General features: G+C 39.7%; 1 protein-coding gene across 1 annotated transcript in view; it reads left to right on the top strand.

The window, feature by feature from the left end:
- The window catches only part of SPRING1 (SREBF pathway regulator in golgi 1), a 39990-nt gene extending 20546 nt beyond the window's left edge, over nt 1-19444 (top strand). Inside the window, exons 3-5 of the mRNA XM_073625833.1 lie at nt 2137-2288; nt 9850-9963; nt 18929-19444. Of these exons, the coding sequence (XP_073481934.1) occupies nt 2137-2288; nt 9850-9963; nt 18929-19012 (350 nt within the window). The 3' untranslated portion in view covers nt 19013-19444. The remainder of the gene's footprint in view (nt 1-2136; nt 2289-9849; nt 9964-18928) is intronic.
- Nucleotides 19445-24781: the final 5337 nt, after the last annotated feature.

Genomic DNA, 24781 nt, shown 5'->3' on the forward strand with positions numbered 1-24781 from the left:
AAGTGGAACTTTAGACAGAAAATAAAGTCCTGCTAGATCAATTCAGGCTGGCCCCTTTTGCAGGTATAGCTATGTAAAACTTTAAAAATAAGTGCCTATACTGTTTAAAATCCAGTAATACACTGTCTCACCCTGCTTTGCACATGTTCAGCTACTCTCTATTTTTAGGCTCTGCCAAATTTGTAGAGGCTGATCTTCTGATAGCCTAAAGATTTACTGCTACTCAGGGGCTCTGGGCTTTAGCAAAATGACAGCATCAAGCAAGAAGAAATAGAAGCCATGCTGGAGGCATTTTACAGCACACATTATCAATCATGCTAACAAAATTAGTGTGGAATGTATGTTCCGTGCTAAAGAATAACATTTTTATCACGTTGTTTTGTGTAAAGTTCTACTTTAATGGATTCTATGCATTAAGGTAAAAAACTCCTCCTCCTCCTTCCTCCTTCCTCCTTCCTCCTCCCTCTTTCCTCCTTCTTCCTCCCTCTTTCCTCCTTCTTCTTCTCCTTCTCCTTCTTTCTTCTTCTTCTTCTTTCTTTCTTCTTTCTTTCTTCTTCTTTCTTCTTCTTTCTTCTTCTTTCTTCTTCTTTCTTCTTCTTTCTTCTTTCTTCTTTCTTCTTCCTTTAAAATTGAAAACAAAAGTGTTTACAATCAATTTAATCTTAGGTCTCTAAAGAAGACACACTGCCACACAATGAAGGTGGATGAGAAAGGGTTCCTTCTTAAAGGGGTTGTAAAGTCTCAAGGTTTTTCACCTTAATGCATTTTGTGCATTAAGGTGAAAAACCTTGCGTGCTGCAGCTTCCCCCCAGAGCCCCCCTCCCCTTTTTCTTACCTGAACCTATTCGTTCCAGCGACGAGCATCAGCCCAGCAGCTCCAGCCACTCTCTGTCCTCGTTGGATAGATTGATAGCAGCAGGAGCTATTGGCTACCGCTGCTGTCAATCAAATCCAGTGACACGAGAGCAGGGGCGGAGCCAAGTGCTGCTGTCTTTGTCAATGGACAGAGCAGCGGCGCTCGTGAGCGAGCCTGCACGGGTGCCCCCATGGAAAGCAGCTCTCCGTGGGGGCACCCGATGAAATGGAGGAACCAGGAGCACCAACGGGGCACCCCAGAAGAAGAGGATCGGGCTGCTCTGTGCAAAACCATTGCACAGAGGAGATAAGTATAACATGTTTGTTATTTTAAAAAAAAAGAGTCTTTACAATCACTTTAAGCTTCATAAGGGGTTATTTACTCTTAAAACATTAAGGATGTGGAACTTTCTTCCACAGCTGGTGTGGACCGGTGTCTTTATTCAACCTTACCAACTATGTAATTCAATATTTTTACCTAAACTGTTCACAGTTGAGATGTATAAACAACAGTGTTTCACCATGCTGTGTATTATTAGTGTGATCATTTTATATTTTCAGATAAATTCTGTACAGGGAAACTTATATTTGAATCCTTTTAATAAAGTCATGCTCACACTGCACGAAAGGGGTTCCATGGTCACAGCATACATTTTCATTTTAGAACATCAACATTGTAATAACAATACAAACAGTAGGTTTATATTTGAAAATGTACTATATGCTTGCGTGAACAATCTCCTTTTATGCAAGTTTGATCTGTCTGCTGGCCATCATTTTCCTCAACTTCCTGGATTCCCTGCATGCTTTTCAGCTTTCAATTTCAAAGGACTACATATCCCATGGTGCCTTGCTGCTTACAAATGATTGCTGTACTGACTCCGCCTCCTAAAACTCCTCCCCCAAGCACCTCTGTAGTTCACAAAGAAGGCTCTGTAAATTCTGTGACACAGCAGTGCCTACACACAGGGCATAGTGAATACGTGTCACAGAATACAAGTAAGTGTACCTCAAGAACGTTTAGATTAATACGAGTAGGCTAGCAATAACTGAAATACAATATGGAAATAAATATATTTTATGTTACATTCTGACCACAGAGAAACTTTAAATTACCTAACCTAGCAATATTGTTGGGTGAAGGGATAACGGCAACAGCACAGGGTGATAATACAAAACTGAATGCAGATAAGGATTCTTGTAAAAACTGTGTCTGTCTGTTGATGTAGTTGTTTAATTGCCATGTGTTCCTCATAGTAAATAGTCACTTTTATCTCCCAGGTTATGTCTGTGAGCGCAAAGAGCTGCTAGCAAATGGATGCTGCAACATCAATGTGGCTAGCACAAGGCAGTATAACTGTGAAAGCTGCTTACGCAATGGGTGCTGCAGTGTATATGAGTACTGTGTATCTTGCTGCCTTCAGCCTAATAAGGTAGGTAATGCAATTACTTTTTATTTGGTGTATACACTATGAGAGTTCTTTTTTGATGAAGGGTTAGGTTTGGGGTTTGTTCAAGTTTACAGATAAGTTTAACCCCTTTTGCACCTAAGCACAATTTTGACTTGTGTATGTAAAACTGTACATGTGATCACAACTACTTTGTGCATCCAGGTGGATTATACCTTGCCTTTTTCAGGAAAAATTGCTCTTTTATTTTGTAGTAAATGGTTATGGATATCTCCTCCCATTTTTTTTTTCCATTTTATTATTATTTTTTATTTTTTGTATTTTCAAAGGAAAACTGGTCCAAAATAGTAAGACAAAAATTTAGTATAGTACAACCCAGAAACAATTGTGCGCATTTTGCTTCCTTTTTTTTTTTTTTTTTTTTCTTTTTATGTTCTACCTAACACACTTGACCCTGATTAAAAAAAAAACAAAAAAAACTCCTGCATACACACATGCATAAAAATGCACACATACATATGCACACACCCACAACCCGGACACATAATACGGTCCAAGGGGTGCATACATATGCAGCCAAAAAAACATATAAAACACTTATAAAAATCTATATCTAAGGATACAGGTACATAAAAAAATTGGGTTAAAAAGGGTTATTAATGGATAAAAACATTATGGCAAGAATATATATATATGTATACATACATACACATACATACCAAGCCGCATAAGTGTAAAGAGTAGAACAGTAGAAGAGGTTCTAAAGAATGAAATCATTTTTCATTTTCCATTGATACTTACCACCCACAAAAAAGTATATATGTGTGTGTCTACATATTTTTGGTAAAAAAATCGCAATAAGCGTATATAAAGCGTCTACAAAATAGGGGATAGTTTTAGGGCTTTTTTTATTATTATTTTTTTTTTTTTTTTTTTTTTTTACTAGTAATGTTGGCAATCTGCAATTTTTATCAGGACTGCAACATTATGGCCGACACGTCAGACAATTTTGACACATTTTTGGGACCATTGTCATTTTTACAGTGATCACTGCTATAAAATTGCATTGATTACTGTAAAAATGTCACTGGCAGTGAAGAGGTTAACCACTAGGGGGCAATGAAGGGGTTAAGTGTGTTCTATTGTGTGTTCTAATTGAAGGGGGGGTGGGACTGTGCAGGGGAGATAACAGATCACTGTTCATACTCTGTATGAACAGACAATCTGTCTGTTCTCCCCTCAGAGAACCGGAAACTGTGTGTTTACACACACAGATCCCGGTTCTCGGTGTGCCCCGAGCGAACGCGGGGGCCCGGCGGTTGCGATCACCACCGGGCCCCCACGATCGCCTCTGTGGGTGAGCAGAGGGCACCCCCTAGTGGCCGTCTATGGTACCGACGTACCTTGACGGCGATTCGCGCAGCCAAGCGATGTTGCCGAAGTATAACTGCAGCGGCTGGTCGGCATGCAGTTAAAGTGCCTTGAAAAAGTAATTCCTACCTCTTGACATTTTCCACATTTTGCCATGTCACAACCAAAAATGTAAAAGTGGCACAAAATTGTGAAGTGGAAGGTAAATGATAAATGTTTTTCAAACTTTTTTTACAAATAAATATCTGAAAGTAGGGTGTGCATTTGTATTCAGCCCCCCTTGAGTCAATACTTTGTAGAACCACCTTTTCACTGCAATTACCGCTGCAAGTCTTTTTGGGTATGTCTCTACCAGCTTTGCACATTCTTCTCTGCAAAATAGCTCAAGCTCTGTCAGATTGAATGGAGAGTGTCTGTAAACGGCAATTTTCAAGTTTTGTCACAGATTCTCTATTGGATTTAGGTCTGGACTTTGACTGGGCCATTCTAACACATGAATATGCTTTTGATCTAAACCATTCCATTGTAGCTCTGGCTGTATGTTTAGGGTCGTTGTCCTGCTAGAAGGTGAACCTCCGCCCTAGTCTCAAGTCTTTTGCAGACTCTAACAGGTTTTCTTCTAAGATTGCCCTGTATTTGTTGGCTCCATTCATCTTCCCATGAACTCTGACCAGCTTCTCTGTCCCTGCTAAAGAAAAGTATTCCCACATAATGATGGTGCCACCACCATGTTTCACGGTTGTGTGTTCAGGGTGATGTGCAGTGTTCGTTTTCTGCCACTCATAGCGTTTTGCTTTTAGGCCAAAAAGTAAAATTTTGGTCTCATCTGACCAGAGCACCTTCTTCCACATGTTTGCTGTGTCCCTCACTTGGCTTCTCGCAAACTGCAAATGGGACTTCATATAGCTTTCTTTCAACAATGGCTTTCTTTTTGCCGCTCTTCCATAAAGGCCAGATTTGTGGAGTGCACAACTAATAGTTGTCCCGTGGACAGCAGCTTCTCCCACCTGAACTGTGGATCCTCTTGGCTGCTTTTCTGATTAATACTCTTCTTGCCCGGCCTGTCAGTTTAGGTAGACAGCCATGTCTTGGTAGGTTTGCAGTTCTGCCATACTCTTTACATTTTCGGATGTTGGATTGAACAGTGCTTCGTGAGATGTTCAAAGCTTGGGATGGTTTTTATATCCTAACCCTGCTTTAAACTTCTTTACAACTTTATCCCTGACCTGTCTGGTGTGTTCCTTGGCCTTCATGATGCTGTTTGTTTACTAAGTGTCTCTAACAAACCTCTGAGGGCTTCACAGAACAGCTATATTTATACTAAGATTAAATATTAAGATAAAAGTGATCTTGCGATTTCAAATCTAATCACACATATTGAAATAATTAGTGTACAAAAAAATATATATCTAATAAATACAGCAATGTGAGGTAAATGTATTGGAAATGGAATGGATCAAAAGAGCAGCAAAAAAATATATATAAATAAATAAATGAGTGAATAAATAAAGCAGCAAAAAATAAATGAAATAATCAGATAATCAATCAAATGTTCTGATTAGGTGCAAAACTACTGCAAGTTCATTGGTTGTACAACGGGTGGTTTGTTCTGCCCTTCCAAGGTGTCTCAGTGTGACAATGACTGGATGGGTCAGACTTCATGTAGAACTTCATGTATAATTGTGCAATCACTTAAGGCTCTCAGAACTCTCACCTTAATAATGTTGGTAAATAAGCATCATGATATAGTGTCTGTTGGTTACGTCACTCTAGCCTTCTGGTTATTCTTCTCCACTAGATAAGGTGTAATTCCATTTCTCTCCACCACTGATACAACTATCCGCCTAATAAAAGATATATCTCCAGGGCACAGCGGCCCGGTGGGGGAAAGGAGAAGAAAAAACAGAGGGGCTCCGATGGTGTAGTACGTTCATTAAGAGTAGTAATTTATTAAAGATAAAAAGTGGTCTCTTACATTTAAAATGTTAAAAACAAGCAAATACAGCAAAAGCGGCGTTCAGAGCGCCTCCTTACTAGACTTCCGGTTACGTCTGTGCTCCGCCACTCCCTACGCGTTACGTCACCGCTCATGACTTCATCTGGGGAACCGGAGAAGGATGGATTTTATATCGTGTTGCCGGAAGTGATATAGCGGCCATTTTCTTGTGGCCCGCTAATGTGTTTACGCGTGGCCGTTTATAGAGAAGTGAATAAATATAAATGGCGGCCATGTTTTAATAGATCAGGTTAGTATTGTCATCAATGATGGTCTATGGCAATGATATGTATATTGAACTATGCGATTATAAAATGAAGATACCAATAATTAAGATGGGCAATTTAGGGAGAGATACCTATTAAAAAATATATATTGTGGGCGTATCAGTCGTGAACCTTTGTTCGTAAGAAGTAGCCCTAATAGATACATATTCAAGAATAAATGACACATTTACAGACACTTATAATAATATAAATATATAATAAAATCTGGTAAAAATAATATATGGAGTATATTAAAAGTGAACTGTATACAACACTATGTGTCATACATGTATATAGTCTTTAAATAAGACTAACATGTTATGTAATTGGTTAAAAATTACTAAGAAAACAGTTTAGATCAAATTCAACATTAATACCTCTAGGTACTAAAGTGCGCATGGTGTGTATCCAATAGGACTCCCTTTGGCTAATGGTTCTTATTTTGTGACTACCTCTCCATGACCCTTTGTATTTTTCTATACCCCAAAATTGGAGATGTCGGGTCCTGATTATGTACTAATGCAAAATGTTTGGATACATTATGTTTGGGGTTCCCCTTTAAGATATTTTGAATGTGCTCTTTTACTTTAACTTTGAAGGCTCTCTTGGTTCTACCTACATATTGGAGGTTGCAGCTACATTGTAGCACGTATACTACCCCCTCTGTTTGACATCCAATAAAATCATTAATTCTAAAAGTTTCTTTTGTGTTAGTTGCTGTGAAATCTGTTCTTTTACCTTGGAATTTTTTAGCATGTCTGCATGCATAACAGTTTCTACACGGAAAGAATCCTTTTCTTGAAAAAAAGGAGTAAGGTGCTTTTGGGGGAGGTTCTACTATTGATTTTACTATCTTATCTCTAATAGTAGGTGCTCTCTTATATATAATGTTAGGCCGGTTTGGTGGTATATTCTTCAAATCTCTATCATTTTGGAGTATGTGCCAATGACGTTGGATTATTTTTGATACTTCTTTATATTGCACATTGTAATCCAGAACTAGGCTTGGTGTCTCTTGTTGGAATTTTTTTGGGGATTGTTGTCAAAATATCTTAAAGGGGAACCCCAAACATAATGTATCCAAACATTTTGCATTAGTACATAATCAGGACCCGACACATCTCCAATTTTAGTACATAATCCATAATCAGTACATAATCAGGACCCAACACATCTCCAATTTTGGGGTATAGAAAAATACAAAGGGTCATGGAGAGGTAGTCACAAAATAAGAACCATTAGCCAAAGGGAGTCCTATTGGATACACACCATGCGCACTTTAGTACCTAGAGGTATTAATGTTGAATTTGATCTAAACTGTTTTCTTAGTAATTTTTAACCAATTACATAACATGTTAGTCTTATTTAAAGACTATATACATGTATGACCATAGTGTTGTATACAGTTCACTTTTAATATACTCCATATATTATTTTTACCAGATTTTATTATATATTTATATTATTATAAGTGTCTGTAAATGTGTCATTTATTCTTGAATATGTATCTATTAGGGCTACTTCTTACGAACAAAGGTTCACGACTGATACGCCCACAATATATATTTTTTAATAGGTATCTCTGCCTAAATTGCCCATCTTATTATTGGTATCTTCATTTTATAATCGCATAGTTCAATATACATATCATTGCCATAGACCATCATTGATGACAATACTAACCTGATCTATTAAAACATGGCCGCCATTTATATTTATTCACTTCTCTATAAACGGCCACGCGTAAACACATTAGCGGGCCACAAGAAAATGGCCGCTATATCACTTCCGGCAACACGATATAAAATCCATCCTTCTCCGGTTCCCCAGATGAAGTCATGAGCGGTGACGTAACGCGTAGGGAGTGGCGGAGCACAGACGTAACCGGAAGTCTAGTAAGGAGGCGCTCTGAACGCCGCTTTTGCTGTATTTGCTTGTTTTTAACATTTTAAATGTAAGAGACCACTTTTTAGCTTTAATAAATTACTACTCTTAATGAACGTACTACACCATCGGAGCCCCTCTGTTTTTTCTTCTCCTTTCCCCCACCGGGCCGCTGTGCCCTGGAGATATATCTTTTATTAGGCGGATAGTTGTATCAGTGGTGGAGAGAAATGGAATTACACCTTATCTAGTGGAGAAGAATAACCAGAAGGCTAGAGTGACGTAACCAACAGACACTATATCATGATGCTTATTTACCAACATCATTAAGGTGAGAGTTCTGAGAGCCTTAAGTGATTGCACAATTATACATGAAGTTCTACATGAAGTCTGACCCATCCAGTCATTGTCACACTGAGACACCTTGGAAGGGCAGAACAAACCACCCGTTGTACAACCCATGAACTTGCAGTAGTTTTGCACCTAATCAGAACATTTGATTGATTATCTGATTATTTGATTTATTTTTTGCTGCTTTATTTATTCACTCATTTATTTATTTATATTTTTTTTTTTGGCTGCTTTTTTGATCCATTCCATTTCCAATACATTTACCTCACATTGCTGTATTTATTATATATATATTTTTTGTACACTAATTATTTCAATGCGCGAGATCACTTTTATCTTAATATTCGATTTGAGGTGTTATGTGAACACTTTTTGGTTTTGCTGCTATCATTTTAGATATCACTACACACATTTTTGTTTTTTTCTTTTTTTTTCTTTTTGTGTGTATTGCACACATTTTCACTATTACTCATTTTAGCGCGAAGGACACTTTTACCCTATACTAAGATTAAATTGCACGGAGGTGGACTCTATTTACTAATTAGGTGACTTCTGAAGGCAATTGGTTCCACTAGATTTTAGTTACAGGTATTAAAATAAAGGGGGCTAAATACAAATGCATGCCACACTTTTCAGATATTTATTTGTAAAAAGTTTTGAAAACTTTTTTTATCATTTTTCCTTCCACTTCACAATTATGTGCCACTTTGTGTTGATCTATCAGATAAAATCTCAATAAAACACATTTATGTGTTTGGTTGTATCATGACAAAACGTGGAAAATTTCAAGGTGTATGAATACTCTTTCAAGGCACTGTATGGGGGAGCAGGGCACAATACGTGAAGGCAGGGCACAATACGTGAAGGCAGGGCACAATACGTGAAGGCAGGGCACAATACGTGAAGGCAGGGCACAATACGTGAAGGCAGGGCACAATACGTGAAGGCAGGGCACAATACGTGAAGGCAGGGCACATTACGTGAAGGCAGGGCACATTACGTGAAGGCAGGGCACATTACGTGAAGGCAGGGCACATTACGTGAAGGCAGGGCACATTACGTGAGGGCAGGGCACATTACGTGAGCGCAGGGCACATTACGTGAGCGCAGGGCACATTACGTGAGCGCAGGGCACATTACGTGAGCGCAGGGCACATTACGTGAGCGCAGGGCACATTACGTGAGCGCAGGGCACATTACGTGAGGGCAGGGCACATTACGTGAGGGCAGGGCACATTACGTGAGGGCAGGGCACATTACATGGGACAGACTCTTGTAGGGGGTACGGCATATTGTGGGGGACACAGGTGGGCACATTAAAGTACAGACTTTCTTCTTCTTCTAGCTTCAGAAACTGCAGCTTTCATAACTCTTCCAGTGGTTCACTGTTCCACGCCGGCCCCTCCTCCTATCTTGTTCATCCCATATGATGTCACATACAAGCACAGCAGGGCCAGCAGGGAACAGCACTTCAGGAAATAGTATGCCAGCTGCTTCTCTGCCTATGTGTCCATGCATCTACCTGTCAGCTGCCTGTGACTAACAGGTAGATCGCTGCTGAACCCTGGTTGAGAAACACTGGTCTAAGGAGTCAGATTTGTATTCATTTTAATTTTACAATTCTAAATATATCATGTATTTTAGCTCTTGGTTACATCTTTTCAATGATTACTAATAAGAATGAACAAATTGCCTTTCTCCTTGTTTTTTGGTATAGCAACATATCTTGGAGCGTTTTCTAAACCGAGCTGCAAGAGGGTTCCAAAACTTGTTCTTAGCAGTAGAAGACCACTTTGAACTGTGTTTAGCCAAATGTCGAACATCCTCACAGGTAACAAAATGAATATTTGAATGTAGCGTGTTTATAAGCTCTATAAGTAAATATATTGTTTTCTGTGTTTTTTTTTTTTTTTTGTTTTTTTTTTATATTTATTTTTTATTATTTTTCTCAAACCCCCTAGGCGGGTGGGACCATGACTCTCTGAATTTTGAGCATCTCCTCAGTCTTCAAGGTTGAGTGACACTAAGCATAGTTTAAGTAGAATTGTGGGCTTTTACTAACAATGCTTAAAAACACTCCCTCCTTCATTCTAACATATATGCTAACTAACCTGTGAAAAAAAAAAAAAAAAGCATATACTTACCTATTTTCTGGCCGCTCCAGTCCAGTCATGTGATCTCCCCTGTGTCAGCCAGCGCTGGCTGCAGGGGAAAGTGTGCTCGACAACAGCTGGTAATACTTGAGTGGTGATGTCACCCATATGTTTACTATGGCCCATCTGTTGTCTGTGCTTCACCCTCTCCTCTGAAGCAGCCACTAACTGACACAGGGGAGTGGATCGCTTGACCAGACCGGCCTGAAAATATACAGTATCTCACAAAAGTGAGTACACCCCTCACATTTTTTGTAAATATTTTATTATATCTTTTCATGTGACAACACTGAAGAAATGACACTTTGCTACAATGTAAAGTAGTGAGTGTACAGCTTGTATAACAATGTAAATGTTCTGTCCCCTCAAAATAACTCAACACACAGCCATTAAAGACTAAACCGCTGGCAACAAAAGTGAGTACACCCCTAAATGAAAATGTCCAAATTGGACCCAAAGTGTCGATATTTTGTGTGGCCACAAATCTTTTCCAGAACTATACCCTCTTGGGCATGGAGTTCCCCAGAGCTTCACCGGTTGCCATTGGAGTCCTCTTCTACTCCTCCATGACGACATCACAGAGCTGGTGGATGTTGGAGACCCTGTGCTCCTCCACCTTCTGTTTTGAGGATGCCCCACAGATGCTCAATAGGGTTTAGGTCTGGAGACATGCTTGGCCAGCCCATCACCTTTACCCTCAGCTTCTTTAGCAAGGCAGTGCTTATCTTGGAGGTGTGTTTGGGGCCGTTATCATGTTGGAATACTGCCCTGTGGCCCAGTCTCCGAAGGGAGGGGATCGTGCTCTGGTTCAGTATGTCACAGTACCGTTGCTGAGGACGTCATGTGACGAAGCGCGCACAACGGCATCACGCTCTGTCAGTCTACAAATCACAGAGTCACCTGACAAATTATTGCAGCACCAAAGTCACCTGTGGGAATCTGCATGAGTCACCTAACATCAATATATGGGACTGTCATAATATCTGTTGCAAATCTAATCGCTGCTGTCTCCTATGTTATTGAGTAGTTTTTGGCCTATGCAATTGCAATTTATGCTGAATTAAACGTAACATATCAGATTAGGATAGTAATACTTATATCTATACCACTGTATTGCTATATGGTTCCTAGTAAATGCACTATATGGAATCTAGTCTCTGGTCTCATTCCCAGATACAGTAGGATCCAATAAGTGGTGCGACACTTGGTTTTATCATAATTTATTGAACATATGAGCATTGGTAAAATACTTGTCTGGTGGCATTACCCATATTGTGAATAAGGGAGTTTGTACATACTGCACACCCCTTAGATTTATAATTTCAAGTAGGTGGTGCGAATTTATTGGCTATCCCAGTTTTTAAACATATTGATTAATATAAGATTATTTTTTTAGGTAGCGCCAATACACCCTATCCTTCATTTCTATACTTTTACATAGTACCCCAACAGGTACCTTGTGCAAGGGAGGCGGCAACCTTATCTTCTGGCCCTATACACGCATCCTAAAGCGCAGTTTTTGTTCTATTTACATGTCACAGTACATGTTGGCATTCATGGTTCCTTCAATGAACTGTAGCTCCCCAGTGCTGGCAGCACTTGTGCAGCCCCAGACCATGACACTCCCACCACCATGCTTGACTGTAGGCAAGACACACTTTCTTTGTACTCACCTGGTTGCCGCCACACACACTTGACACCATCTGAACCAAATAAGTTTATCTTGGTTTCATCAGGCCACAGAACATGGTTCCTGTAATCCATGTCCTTTAAACTGCTTGTCTTCAGCAAACTGTTTGCAGTCTATCTTGTGCATCATCTTTAGAAGAAGCTTCCTTCTTGGATGACAGCCATGGAAACCAATTTAATGCAGTGTCGTATGGTCTGAGCACTGACAGGCTGACCCCCTACCCCTTCAACCTCTGCAGCAATGCTGGCAGCACTCATACGTCTATTTCCCAAAGACAACCTCTGGATATGACGCTGAGCACGTGCACTCAACTTCTTTGATCGACCATGGCGAGGCCTGTTCTGAGTGGAATCTGTCCTGTTAAAATGCTGTATGGTCTTGGCCACCATGCTGCAGCTTGGTTTCAGGGTCTTGGCAATCTTTTTTTATAGCCTAGGCCATCTTTATGTAGAGCAACAATTCTTTTTTTCAGATCCTCCGAGAGTTCTTTGCCATGAGGTGCCATGTTGACCTTCCAGTGACCAGTATGAGAGAGTGAGAGCGATAACGCCAAATTTTTTACACACCTGCTCCCCATTCATACCTGAGACCTTGTAACACTAACGAGTCACATGACACCGGGGAGGGAAAGTGGCTAATTGACATTTTCACTTCAGTGTGTACTCACTTTTGTTGCTAGCAGTTTAGACATTAATGGCTGTGTGTTGAGTTATTTTGAGGGGACAGCAAATTTACACTGTTATACAAGCTGTACACTCACTATTTTACATTGTAGCAAAGTGTCATTTCTTCAGTGTTGTCACATGAAAAGATATAATAAAATATTTACATTTTACATCTCACAATATTTTTTGTGAGATACTGTTGGTATATACATTTTTTATTTTTTTTACATGGGTTAGTTAGTATAGGTGTTAGAAGGGAGGAAAGGAACGTTTGTAAGCAGAGTTAGTAAAAACCCAGAATTCTACTTTAAGCTTGGAGACTGAGGACATCTTGTGGCAAAAAAGAATTTGTCTAGGGATGACTCTGGATTGAGTATTGCAGCCTAATTTGCTTTATAACTTAAACACTTGTTGGGTGTTCTGACAGCGGTACCAGCGACTTTCCTTCTACTGCTGAGTATGCAGAGTCTCCCGTACTGCATCTTCACTATTAGTTCCAGTCCCCCAAACATTCTTTTTTACTTTTTTAAAGACAGCTCTGCAATTGTCATAACATGTCCTATTTTCTGCACTTTTACTTTCTTTAAAAATAGTTTGTTACTCGCTGATCTCGGAAGCAGACAGGTTCCATTTTAATTGTGGGCATCTGAAGCCCTCCTGTGTTAATTTCCTGGATTTCTGGGCAGCTGACTACCCAGAATGCACCTCTAGATCCCGCACATTATTGCCTTAGCAAGGCCGCCCTTCTTCCTGACAGGTTGCTATAGCAACGCCGGCATAAGTTCCTGCCCCATTGCTATAGCAACCTGTCAATCAGAGGAGAGGAGAGGAAGGTAATAAGTCTCTCCAGCTGCCGCCGGGTGTACTGTGTACCATGGTGTTGCTGTGAAGTGGTGACAGCAGCACTTTGCTGAACTCGGGCAGCGGCAGTGTGACAGGGGGGAGGTGGGCTGTTAGAATGTTTCCCCCGCTCGCCCCCCTCCTCCCGTTCTCCTGTCAGCAGAGAAGAGAGAGTGGCTCTCTCATTAGGTTCGCCGCCCAGCTTCCTACCAGCTCTTTTTCCCTCCCCATTGCCCACACTGGATGGACAATCGCAAGAGGAGCATCATGGGACATTTAGTTCCAGAAGATCTGCGGCCCCATTGTTCTCCACCGGAAGGAGACTACAGCTCCCAGCATGCACTCAACTGGGCTAACTCCCGTTTGCGTCATTTCCTAGCTACAAATAACGTGAGATTTCATCAGTAGGCGATTCGCAAGGACTCCTGGGATACATAACGCTGCTATCCCAGGAACCCTTGAGAATCGCCTAGTGACGTAATTGCCTACATGGGGGAAAGGAGGAGGTCATGGAGAAATAATAAAAAAAGGTATTTACGAGCAAAAAAAACAATAATTTAAAAAAAAAAAAATGCCCATTGTGAAAAGTATGAACTTAGGGCATACAGCACAAAGTTTAAAAATAATTGGTGGAACTCTGCTTTAAGGAGAAACCCTGTATTGTTTTCAATAAATGAAAATACAAATGTTCCCGTGCTCACAGACTAACCGGTCTGCAGCCTCCCCTGAATCGCACCCCCAGAGGGGTGAGAAATTGTAAAAAAAGAGAGAGAAAAGGGTAGGGGTAAGTGGCGCTACCTGTGCCGGGGTACCTATTGAAAGTAATAAACCGTGCCTATATACTCAGAGTGATAAGGACCACTCGTAAATAATACCATAAAAATAAGTGTAAAGGAAATCCCCCACCCGTTGCGTGGGGAGGGATCTTACCATTAGAATCCCCCCTAGCAAGTGGTATAGGGAATTATAATATAGTATACACCCTACAAACGACCAATAAATAAAAATACTATACAGTGTCCAACAAGTGAACCATATATATATCAGATAGATCTAAAGTCCATAATAAACCACAGTTCCATCAGATATGCATAGTGAAAAATGAAGATATAAAATCTTGATGGATATATAGAAAAACGAATTAAACATGTGGTGAAAAAATAATAATAATAAAGTGTAAATATGAAGCTCCAGCATAGACAAAGTTCTTGTAAGTGGTGACTCTCGTGAAGAAAATTGCTGATATCCAATGACTTATTGGTGCTCCCCCTCAAGGATCCCCACTCACCAGCTCCTTAAACCCCTGCAGGGGTAATAGGCATGCAGTAACAGACGATGGAATGGCGTCCTAAGGTCCAGTGCAGCCGTCCCCAGGTGTCTCAGCTCCAGATATCAGATGTTCCGTCAGTATCTTATTGTCATCCTCATAGGAAAAAACAGGGCTCCCATAAAGTTTTAAAACAAGTGTTTATTTAAAAAACAGCCGGTAAACAGCCAATAAAAACAGTCTGGACTCCCTATGCAAGAGGGGCCAGAAACTCACACTCGATACAAGAGAAACTACACAGAGGGAGCTGTGGATAGGAACCATCAGCCCAGCGGCGTGCACCTCAGCTGCGTTCCAGGCTCGCTCTGAGTTTCGGGTATGCAAAGCTTTCTCTAATTGGCCAAAGTGGAGATTGTAACATCATCCACCTGTCTTTCCACCTTGGCCAGTCAGAGGAAGCCTTGTATTTTATTGATTTAAAAAACAAAACAAAAAGGGTTCTCGTAAATGATGGAAATGCAGTACAGGGTACTCTGTCTGTATCCAGTAGTAGCCAGTACTGCTACTGGAACACACCTCTGCTTGCTTTACATAGCACAAAATACTATAGTATATTACAGGTAAAGCAGTGAGCAGTCTGTTCTGGCATGCAAATAATTTGTCTGGTCCAAGCTAGCCCAAACAAATTATTAAAAGTGCCAGGAAACTTGGAATTCTCCCCCTTTTTTTTAAGTTTTGAATTCTACATTTACAAAGGTATAGCTATCATTTAATGTGGACACATGTGGATGGATCTGATAGTTCAGAAACAAACACATAGGACCCTTTGTGCCTCTGGTCAACCAAACTGTACAGTTTGGTTCCTGTTGAGCAATCTTCCCACTACTCACCCAAGGCAGTAATGGGAGGACCAGATTGTCCATATTCATCTTGTTCTTTACTGCCATAAATAATCAACAAAACAACTTGACATTTTGTTTTTCAATGTCAAACCAAGATGCTTCTTTTAATTATAAATATATATGATGATGATTGGGAATATGAAAGTCCTCTGCAGCGTGCTGACGATACAGCTTAAACCTGTATGCCTGTCCAGGCTAGGAACTACACAGATGGCAACTGAATGAGAACACTGACATGATTGATTCTATGTATACATTTTATGCCAAATGCTTGCAATTAGTGGCAGCCATCCTCAATTAAGGGTAAGATAATGTGATTATTTTAGGGCCTGATTAGAGGCAATGTCCCATTATTTTGAAGTTTTCTCCATCGTAGACTTTTTAGCTCGATATTGTATTAGAGCAAAAAAAAAAAAAAAACAAAAAAAAAAAAAACCTACTGATAAGAATGTATGTTTTATGTTCTATTGTACTGATCTGCTGCTACAAAAGCTGACCGTGCAGCAATGCTTGGAGTTACAAACTGAATCTCCAAAGCAGCTGTATTCATTGTAGGCCCTTGACGCTTATGCAAATAAACTCTATACAGTGCTATTGGTCTATATATATTCAGGTCTATGTGCATTAAACCAAAATTAAAATGAATATAATATAATCAATAAAGTGCCCATGTGTCAAAATTCCACAAAAGTGCACTTGTGCAAATTTCTCCAACAGGTTCAGGCTCTATACTCTTTATACATACATACATACATACATACATACATACATACATTAAATTCCATAAAAGTGCTCTTGTGCAAAATCCTCAGGCAAATGTGGGCACTATGCCTTTAACGTAGTCCTCCAGTGATCTTCCACCACCAACACAGAGAACTCGCCAAATTTATATGACCACCCACTACAGGTACAGTAAGTCACAAAGTGCTTGCTATTTATGCACAATATTTAATATATTCATTTTAAATTTGGTTTAATGCACATAGACCTAAATGTATAGACCAGTTGCGCTGTATAGAGTTTATTTGCATATTTAGACCTGAGTGAAGCTTTACTAATTCACTAATCTGGGATGAATCTATAGGTATCAGGATTGATGTACTCAGTTTGTAGCTGACAAGATACAGATGAGTGAACTTGTATTACTCTTGTGGGCACAGATATTTGGGATCTGCCATTGCATATGTATTTTAAAGATGCGAGGTCTGGTGCCCTCATCCTGATCCTGACTGCACATCCTACTCTGCTACAGGCTTGGAATAAGCAGGTGGGATTAAAGTTGGTACTTTTTAGACTTCATTGGCTGCATGCTTGTTTTGGGTCATTGTTTCACTAGGTAGTAAAGCCAGGAGTGACAGACTTGGTGCTCCCTGCACCTTGTCAACAAGTCAGCAGTGATTGCTCCCATATTCCTACCCATAGGTTACCTTTAGACGTTTGCCTAGACTGTAAGGGTTAGTTCAAACTACCCACTTTTTGGTTATGTGCATAATACCATGATGCACAGCAGTAAACTGTGCACGTGCTAGTGCATTGCAGTGCCATTATGTTTGAATGGCAAGCCAACAAATGTCCAGAATGCACCTGTGCTGTAGTGCATCATAGTGTCCCGCACTGCACTTCGCCATGAAAACGTGCATGCTACAACACATGTGATTAAGTGGAACAACACATATATTCACGATTAGTCAGATTGTTGTGTTGGCTGCTTTATTCCTCTTTTTCTTTTTTTTTTTAATTAGGAGTTGGCACAGCATTTTCTATACTTCTTTCTATCTTGCACATGTGATTAAGTGTGAATCAGCCCTAAATGTGCCAGACAAATAGGTCCCATATGCGCCTACTAATATATTTATGGTACTGTTTGACATATTAAAGTGTCCTGACTTCTTGTTTTGATTGTTTATAGCTTTCATGATGTTAGGATTATTTTTAATATTTTACAGTATGTCATAATCACTCTTTTTTGATATATCATCCTCTTAAGCTGACCATACAGGGTTAGATTTTCATTCAAACATTTGTAGAAAAATCACTCATCGTAACATTGATTCTTGCCAGTGACATGGAAAAGCCGTATTTGTCCAGCAAGCTCTGCAAGTCGTAGGAAGAGAAATCCCAAGTATCTGACCTTGCATACCATTTCTACAGAAATTGGTATGACCTTTTAACTAAGGTTGGCCCTAGACCTCACAGGCATGAATGAACTATACTCTGCCAAAGGTACAGCAGATGGTGGTTCAACTCTGTAAGCTCATTCCCTCTATGTAGAAGAAAGACAGAAAGAGTAACAATGGTGATCTTATTGGGATTCTTAAAGTCTAAAACTGCCTTTTTAAATAGTTTGTATGGGCCAAGCTATTTCCTTGACTAACAGGTGTGCTTGCTGGGTGCACTGTATAAGCTATATATGTAGCCTCAGCTACATACAGTATACAGTGTTGTGTTCCTGCCCCACTCCCAGAACAAAATGGTCGAGGCTGAGGTCTTCTCAGCCATTCATGTATTCTGGTAACGAATACAAAGCTTCCTCTGGCTGAGGTAGAGATCATGATGTCCTCTGTCTGCCTCAGCCAATCACAGGAAGCTTTGTATTCATTCATAGAATACAAAGCTTCCTGTGAATAGCTGAGTTCCGACCTGATTTTATTCTGGGAATGGGATGGGAAGTCATCCTCCCACTGTTGGAACACAGCGTTGCATACTAATAGAAATACAGTATATACAGAGCTGACAGGAAGCACTTCTGTTTATGGAGCAAATAGTTTGTTTAAGCCAAATATACCAAAAAGAAAAATGAAAAGGGATTTTAAAGGTGCCCAAATATTGCCTTTAGAAAATTACATACCACAATGTTATAAAAGTATCAGTCTTTATTTAATACAAAATGATAAAATCATTCCAAGTAAAATGTCTCCCTTATTTTATCACCATTTCCCCCCCCCCCCCCCCCCCGCCATAAGAACACTGCACCTCCTACATATTTAAGGTAGAAAGACAAGTTATACTCAACTAAGTCGACATAATACATCAAGGAGGTGTAGCAAATGTATATCGTGTGGGGAATAATTCAGCAGGTCCCAAAGCGTTTCGCAAAATGCTTCTTCCGGGGAGTCTTATACACTAGGAGACAAATATAGCGCATATAAGTCACGTGGTGGTCCTTCTGATCAATGCTGTGTGGCTGTCATATTATATTCGTAGGTATATTTTGACATTGTATGTGCATTTTTATTTATTTTTTTTAACCATAAATGTAATTGCTTATTTTGTTTGCAGAGTGTCCAACATGAGAACACTTACAGGAATCCAGTTGCAAAATACTGTTATGGGGAAAATCCCCCAGAACTTCTTCCTCTCTAAAAGAAGAAAAACAAGGATTAACAGCTTTTTGTTGTTGTTGATTTTCCACCTGCATGTGATAAATTCTCCTTATTCAAGGACTGAATGGGCCAGAATACTACAGGTAGTTCTGCAGAAGGAGACATTGAATGTATGATAGCAGAAAACATGGAAGATTTATAAAATGTGGCATCTGTGATTGGATATAAGCCGTTTTTATTATTGAAGCTAGTATACAATATAATGGTGATGTATACACAATGTTTACATATCAATTGGTATGCACTGAGTGCAGCATACAAAATAACAAGCAATGTGTTTGTAATGGGCAGTTATTGAAGGAATTAAGTTTAAAAACAAACTTTTTAATTTTACTTTTTCTTAAGCCAGAATTACGTATGTTTTGTTTTCAGACTTTAATTTATTAAATTATCTTGTGTTTTTTTTCTCTAAGCAGTGTTGTTTAAACTTAATGTCACAAAAGATATAATAAAAGTGAAACTGAGAATAAGGTGAGTGAATAATTGTTTGGGGGAAATTACATGTTTCTACAGGCTTTCTTTTTTTAATAAAAACTTCAAAATGAATGTACTTTCATTATAAGATCATCTTAGTTTAGCACAGTTACCAATGCTGTAAGCAGGTTTTCCACAAAGTGAATGAATATACTGTATACACACAACCATCCAGAAATTACAAAAGGTTTTTATTGTACTATCCAAAAGGAAGTACTAGTAGGACTTTTTTAAATTTTATTTTAAAGAGGACCTGAACTATGGAACAATGTACATTATTATGCCAGACCAACAATTGCCAATCAGTGCTGCATTTCAGTGCCTCTAAATGCCACCTATCAGTGCCCATAAGTGCTGCCATCAGTGCCACCTATCAGTGCTGCATAATCAGTGCCCTTCAGTGCTGCCTTATCCGTGCCACCTAATCCTATCTGTGCTGCATAATAGTGCACCCCCCCATCAGTGCAGCCTCATTAGCGCACATCAGTGAAGGCAAAAAAGTACTTATTTACAGCATTTTCTAACAAACTTAGAAAGACCTTAAAAAAAAGAAAAAAAAAAGTATTGGTACTTATACTCTGCCCTAAAAAAGTGGTATCAGTGCAACCCTAATATCAGTGATTGATAACTTGTGATCTGCTTTACTTTTTCTGCTTATAAGCTATCCTTATTGTAAGTATATTTTATGTGTGGCCCAAGACCATTCTTCTTCCAGTGTGGCCCAAGAAGGTCAAAAGGTTGGACACCCCTGCTCTAAACTTTGAGATTTAGCACTTCATTCTCTTTGCACCATGTTCCAAATATGCTTGGAATGTATTTCCGCTATGAAATATAGTGAATATTTTGACTATACATTATTTGACTTCAAATAGTAATTTTTGTAGAGAATGCTTTTTATCTAAATTTAGTATCTCTTTTCTAAGACTGCAAGAAGATAATGCAGTTCCGAAATTAATGGATTTTCAAAAGCCTTCATCATTATTTTTAACTGTTTGATGAGTACACATGTTGCAGCGCCTTAAATCTCCATCTCCTAAAAAACGGATTAATTTGCTTTCTAACACAAATGCTTCACTCTCTTCCTTTTTGTTTCTGCCACACAGTTGATTAATGATAGGGACAGATTTTCAGGTTCATCCTCCCTACATTCTCCCACGTCTGCTTGTCACTGTTTATAATGCAATCTTTCCTGGAAAATGATAATGTTCTGCAATAGTAACTTGGCAATGCCTTTGGCATTCTTGGGTCATCAGACAGATGGAAGTAGATGGACGTGTCATCTTCAAGAATGTCCACCTGCAATCCATCATAACATCACTGGTATATGAGAACATAACATGTTGGCCTCCATTAAAATTAGATTACCATAATGTTGTAAATTCCATGTGTTTGCCAGTTTTGCATATTTGTAATTACTGCAAATGGCATGTTTGCTCTGGATGAATAGAAAAATATCCTTTTAATGACTTTGTGCTGAAGAGGAAAATGTCATTACTTTTTTTGGCAGCGTTTACTGGAACACCTATAGGCAGTGTATTCACAATGTAAAAATACATGGCGCTAGTTCGATCTGTTACAAACTGATTCTAATATATACAGTATATATAGTTTAGACGTGGAGAGGTGGTATCAGCACTCCAAAACAGATAATCCAGAAACAAGTATAGTAGGCACTTAGAGGCTCCATAGAGCAGGGGTAGGCAACCTTTTGAGAGTTGGAGATCTGCTTGAACAACATGAAAGAGATCAAAGATCACCGGGGTTTATCGCCCTTTTTTTATTTTATTTAACAAATTAACTAACCGGGCCTAACTAAACAGTAAGGAAAACGTAGAAAAATATAATAAAACAAATGTCACTGGAAAAATATAAAATTTAGCCTATGTTAAAAATGCAAAGTGTCGGTCATTAGGGTAGAGGACTGTCTCAGACTTTTTTTTATTTGTAGTGTTTTTTTACAATTTAATTTTTTTATAATTTTAACAGCCGTGTTGGGGGGCTTTGGTAAAATATCATGGGTCTAAACAGATCCCTAATGTCTCACTTTTGAGACAAAGAAAGGAGATTGAGGATACAGTCCTTAATCCCCATCTCTGCAGCCTGAGCTGCACAGAATGAATGGGCAGAAAGAGCTCTACACAGTCCTGTTAATTCACAAACTGAAGCATAATAAACACAATTTACAAAGCTTCAGTTCTGAATTAATACAGTGAGTGATCAGTCCTGATCTTTCAGTGTGTTCATAAATTCAGAAAAGGAAGGGGGCGGTAAATGACATTACTGACCCCTTTCCCTGTTCCCTATTCTTAAACGATCTCCTGCAGCAGCCAGCGGGGGAGGAGGGGAAGCCAGAATCGTTGGGTGGGGGGGCCAGGGGAACACATAGCCCCAAGTAGTAGAAGAAAGGAGAACCTAGACGGGGATGGCCGGGGTGGCATTTACTGAAACCGATCCTCTGTATTTTCCTCCTGCAGCAGCTGAATGCCAGCAAGAAGGAGAGGAAGAGAATCTAGATTTCAGATGCTACAGGAGGAAAATACATTAAATTGGTTCTGGTAAACGCTGCCCCCCCTCCTGTCCAAGTTCCGAGGGTTGGCAAGAAAGGAATGTGATCGACAGCTTGCTGACCCCTGGCCTAGAGAGACAAAGATTATAATACAAATGGTTTTTATTGCACTTTTTTTGGTTTATCTTCTGTTTATCTATGGAAGTCATTCAAGTTCTTACTATACTTGTTTTTATATATTTTGTATAAATCAATATTATATATTTATTTCTAACACTTTCAAACAGAATACTTATAGCTTATATGTCTTTACAAGTGATATGAAAGACTTTATCCTCCCATGATACTAATTTCTACTATTCAACATGTCATTTTGACTTTCTGCTGGAGACTTCAAGAAAACATTGACCAGGAAAAAAAAAAAAAAAACAAGAAAGCGACTCGGTCATATAAATAAAGTGTTTTTAATAAAGCAAGCATGTACTTTTAAAGAAGAGCAAATACTTCGCTCTCCTACTGCCCACACCACTGAACTCTGCTCTGTTCATAGAAAGTGTGCTAGAAAACTGATTGTTCTGGTTCCTGACTGTTGACCTCTGTTATGGGAGCCACTTTGGGTGGGGGGCTCGTGGAACCCAGCTTACTTTGGAGAGCTCTGGAAAACAATTTTTCAGCTCCCCCGGGCCCTCTTATGTGTAAGTTTGTGTCACAGGGTGACTGAGAACCCCAGTCGGGTCTGTCCTAACCAGACTACCAGTACAACCATACTGGACTCAGCATTTTGTTTTACCCCTGTAATCCTGGGTTCTATATGTGTGGTTTGTGTTGAAAGTTGAAGGGGCTCTGTTATTTGGGACATTAATATTTATGAACAATAAATATTTCCACCTTTCAGACTGCTAGAATATTGTAGGAGTGTCTCATAGACCATAGATAGTTTGAGGTGGAGTGGGGGTTGTTAAGTGTTTATAGTTAAGTGGCTGTATCCTATTGTTTCTGTCTGCCTTGGGAGCAAATTATTATGGTATGTATATGGTTATGTGTATTAGCTTACGGGTTAATGAAATCGCTGTCTGCTATTAGTTGCTAGAGGGGAGGGAGGAATTTCTTCAGCAGCCCTTCCTAAAGGCTGTCTGGGTGCCCAGTTACTGATTGCATTATTTGTTGAAAAGTCTGAATATACCTGTGTCATGTTACTGAATGTTGTTTACCCTGCCCTTTGTCAATATGCAAAGAAGGGGGGATTGTCCACTGAGTGTATATCTCTGTGTGCCTGTGTTTCAATAAACAGTTGATGTTTTTACGCCACCCTACACTGGTGTCTTGACAAGTGAATGGGTGAGCTAAGGGATCTTGGATCGTGCTGGTCCCAGGCAAGGGAAGCTTATACGGCGGATTTACTCCTCTTGTGTACGGGGTACATCACAATCTCCATGTCATTACTGTCTTCTGCAGTGATGTGGAGGTCAGCAGGAGTAACCAGTAATAAGTAGGGGGAAAACAGGAATTTAACACTTTTGAAAGTGTTTATTTCCCAGCAGCCTTTGGTGGCTAACTGATTGGCACACCTACAGTGCCTTGCAAAAGTATTCACCCCCCTTGGCATTTTTCATGTTTTGTTGCCTCACAACCTGGAATTAACATGGATTGTTTGAGGATTTGCATAATTTAATTTACAGAACATGCCCACAACTTTGAAGATGGTTTTTTTGTTTTTTTATTGTGAAGCAAACAAAAAATAGGACACGATAACAGAAAAAGTCAATGTGCATATCTATTCACCCCCCTAATGTCTACTTTGTAGAGCCACCTTTTGCGTCTTTCACAGCCCCAAGTCGCTTTGGATAAGTCTCTATGAGCTTGCCACATCTTACCACTGGGATTTTTGCCCATTCCTCCTTGCAAAACTGCTCCAGCTCCTTCAAGTTGTATGGTTTGCGCTTGTAAACAGCAATCTTTAAGTCTGACCACAGATTTTCTATTGGATTGAGGTCTGGGCTTTGACTAGTCCATTCCAACACATTTACATGTTTCCCGTTAAACCACTCAAGTGTTGCTTTAGCAGTGTGTTTGGGGTCATTGTCCTGCTTGGAAGGTGAACCTCCATCCTAGCCTCAAATCACATACAGAGTGGTACAGGTTTTGCTCAAGAATATCCCTGTATTTAGCACCATCCATCTTTCGCTCAACTCTGAGCAGTTTCCCAGTCCTGACTGCTGAAAAACATCCCCACAGTATGATGCTGCCACCACCATGTTTTCACTGGCATGGTGTTCTTTGGGTGATGTGATGTGTTGGGTGTGCGCCAGACATAGCGTTTTCTTTGACCAAAAAGTAAAATTTTAGTCTCATCAGACCAGAGCACCTTCCTCCATATATTTTGGGAGTCTCCCACATGCCTTTTTGCAAACTCAAAACGTGCCATTTTGTTTTTTGCTGAAAGTAATGGCTTTCTTCTGGCCACTCTGCCATTAAGCCCAACTCTATGGAGCGTATGGCTTACTGTCGTCCTATGTACAGATACTCCAGTCTCTGTTGTGGAACTCTGCAGCTCCTCCAGGGTTACTTTAGGTCTCTGTGCTGCCTCTCTGATTAATGCCCTCCTTGCCCGGTTCGTGAGTTTTGGTGTGCGGCAGGTTTGCTGTTGTGCCATGTTCTTTCCATTTGGTTATGATAGATTTGATGGTTCTCCTAGGGATCATCAAAGATTTGGATATTTTTTTTATAACCTAACCCTGACTTGTACTTCTCAACAACATTGTCGCTTAC

This window comes from Aquarana catesbeiana, linkage group LG01 (genome assembly GCF_042186555.1).
Source record: "Aquarana catesbeiana isolate 2022-GZ linkage group LG01, ASM4218655v1, whole genome shotgun sequence".
NCBI lineage: Eukaryota > Metazoa > Chordata > Amphibia > Anura > Ranidae > Aquarana > Aquarana catesbeiana.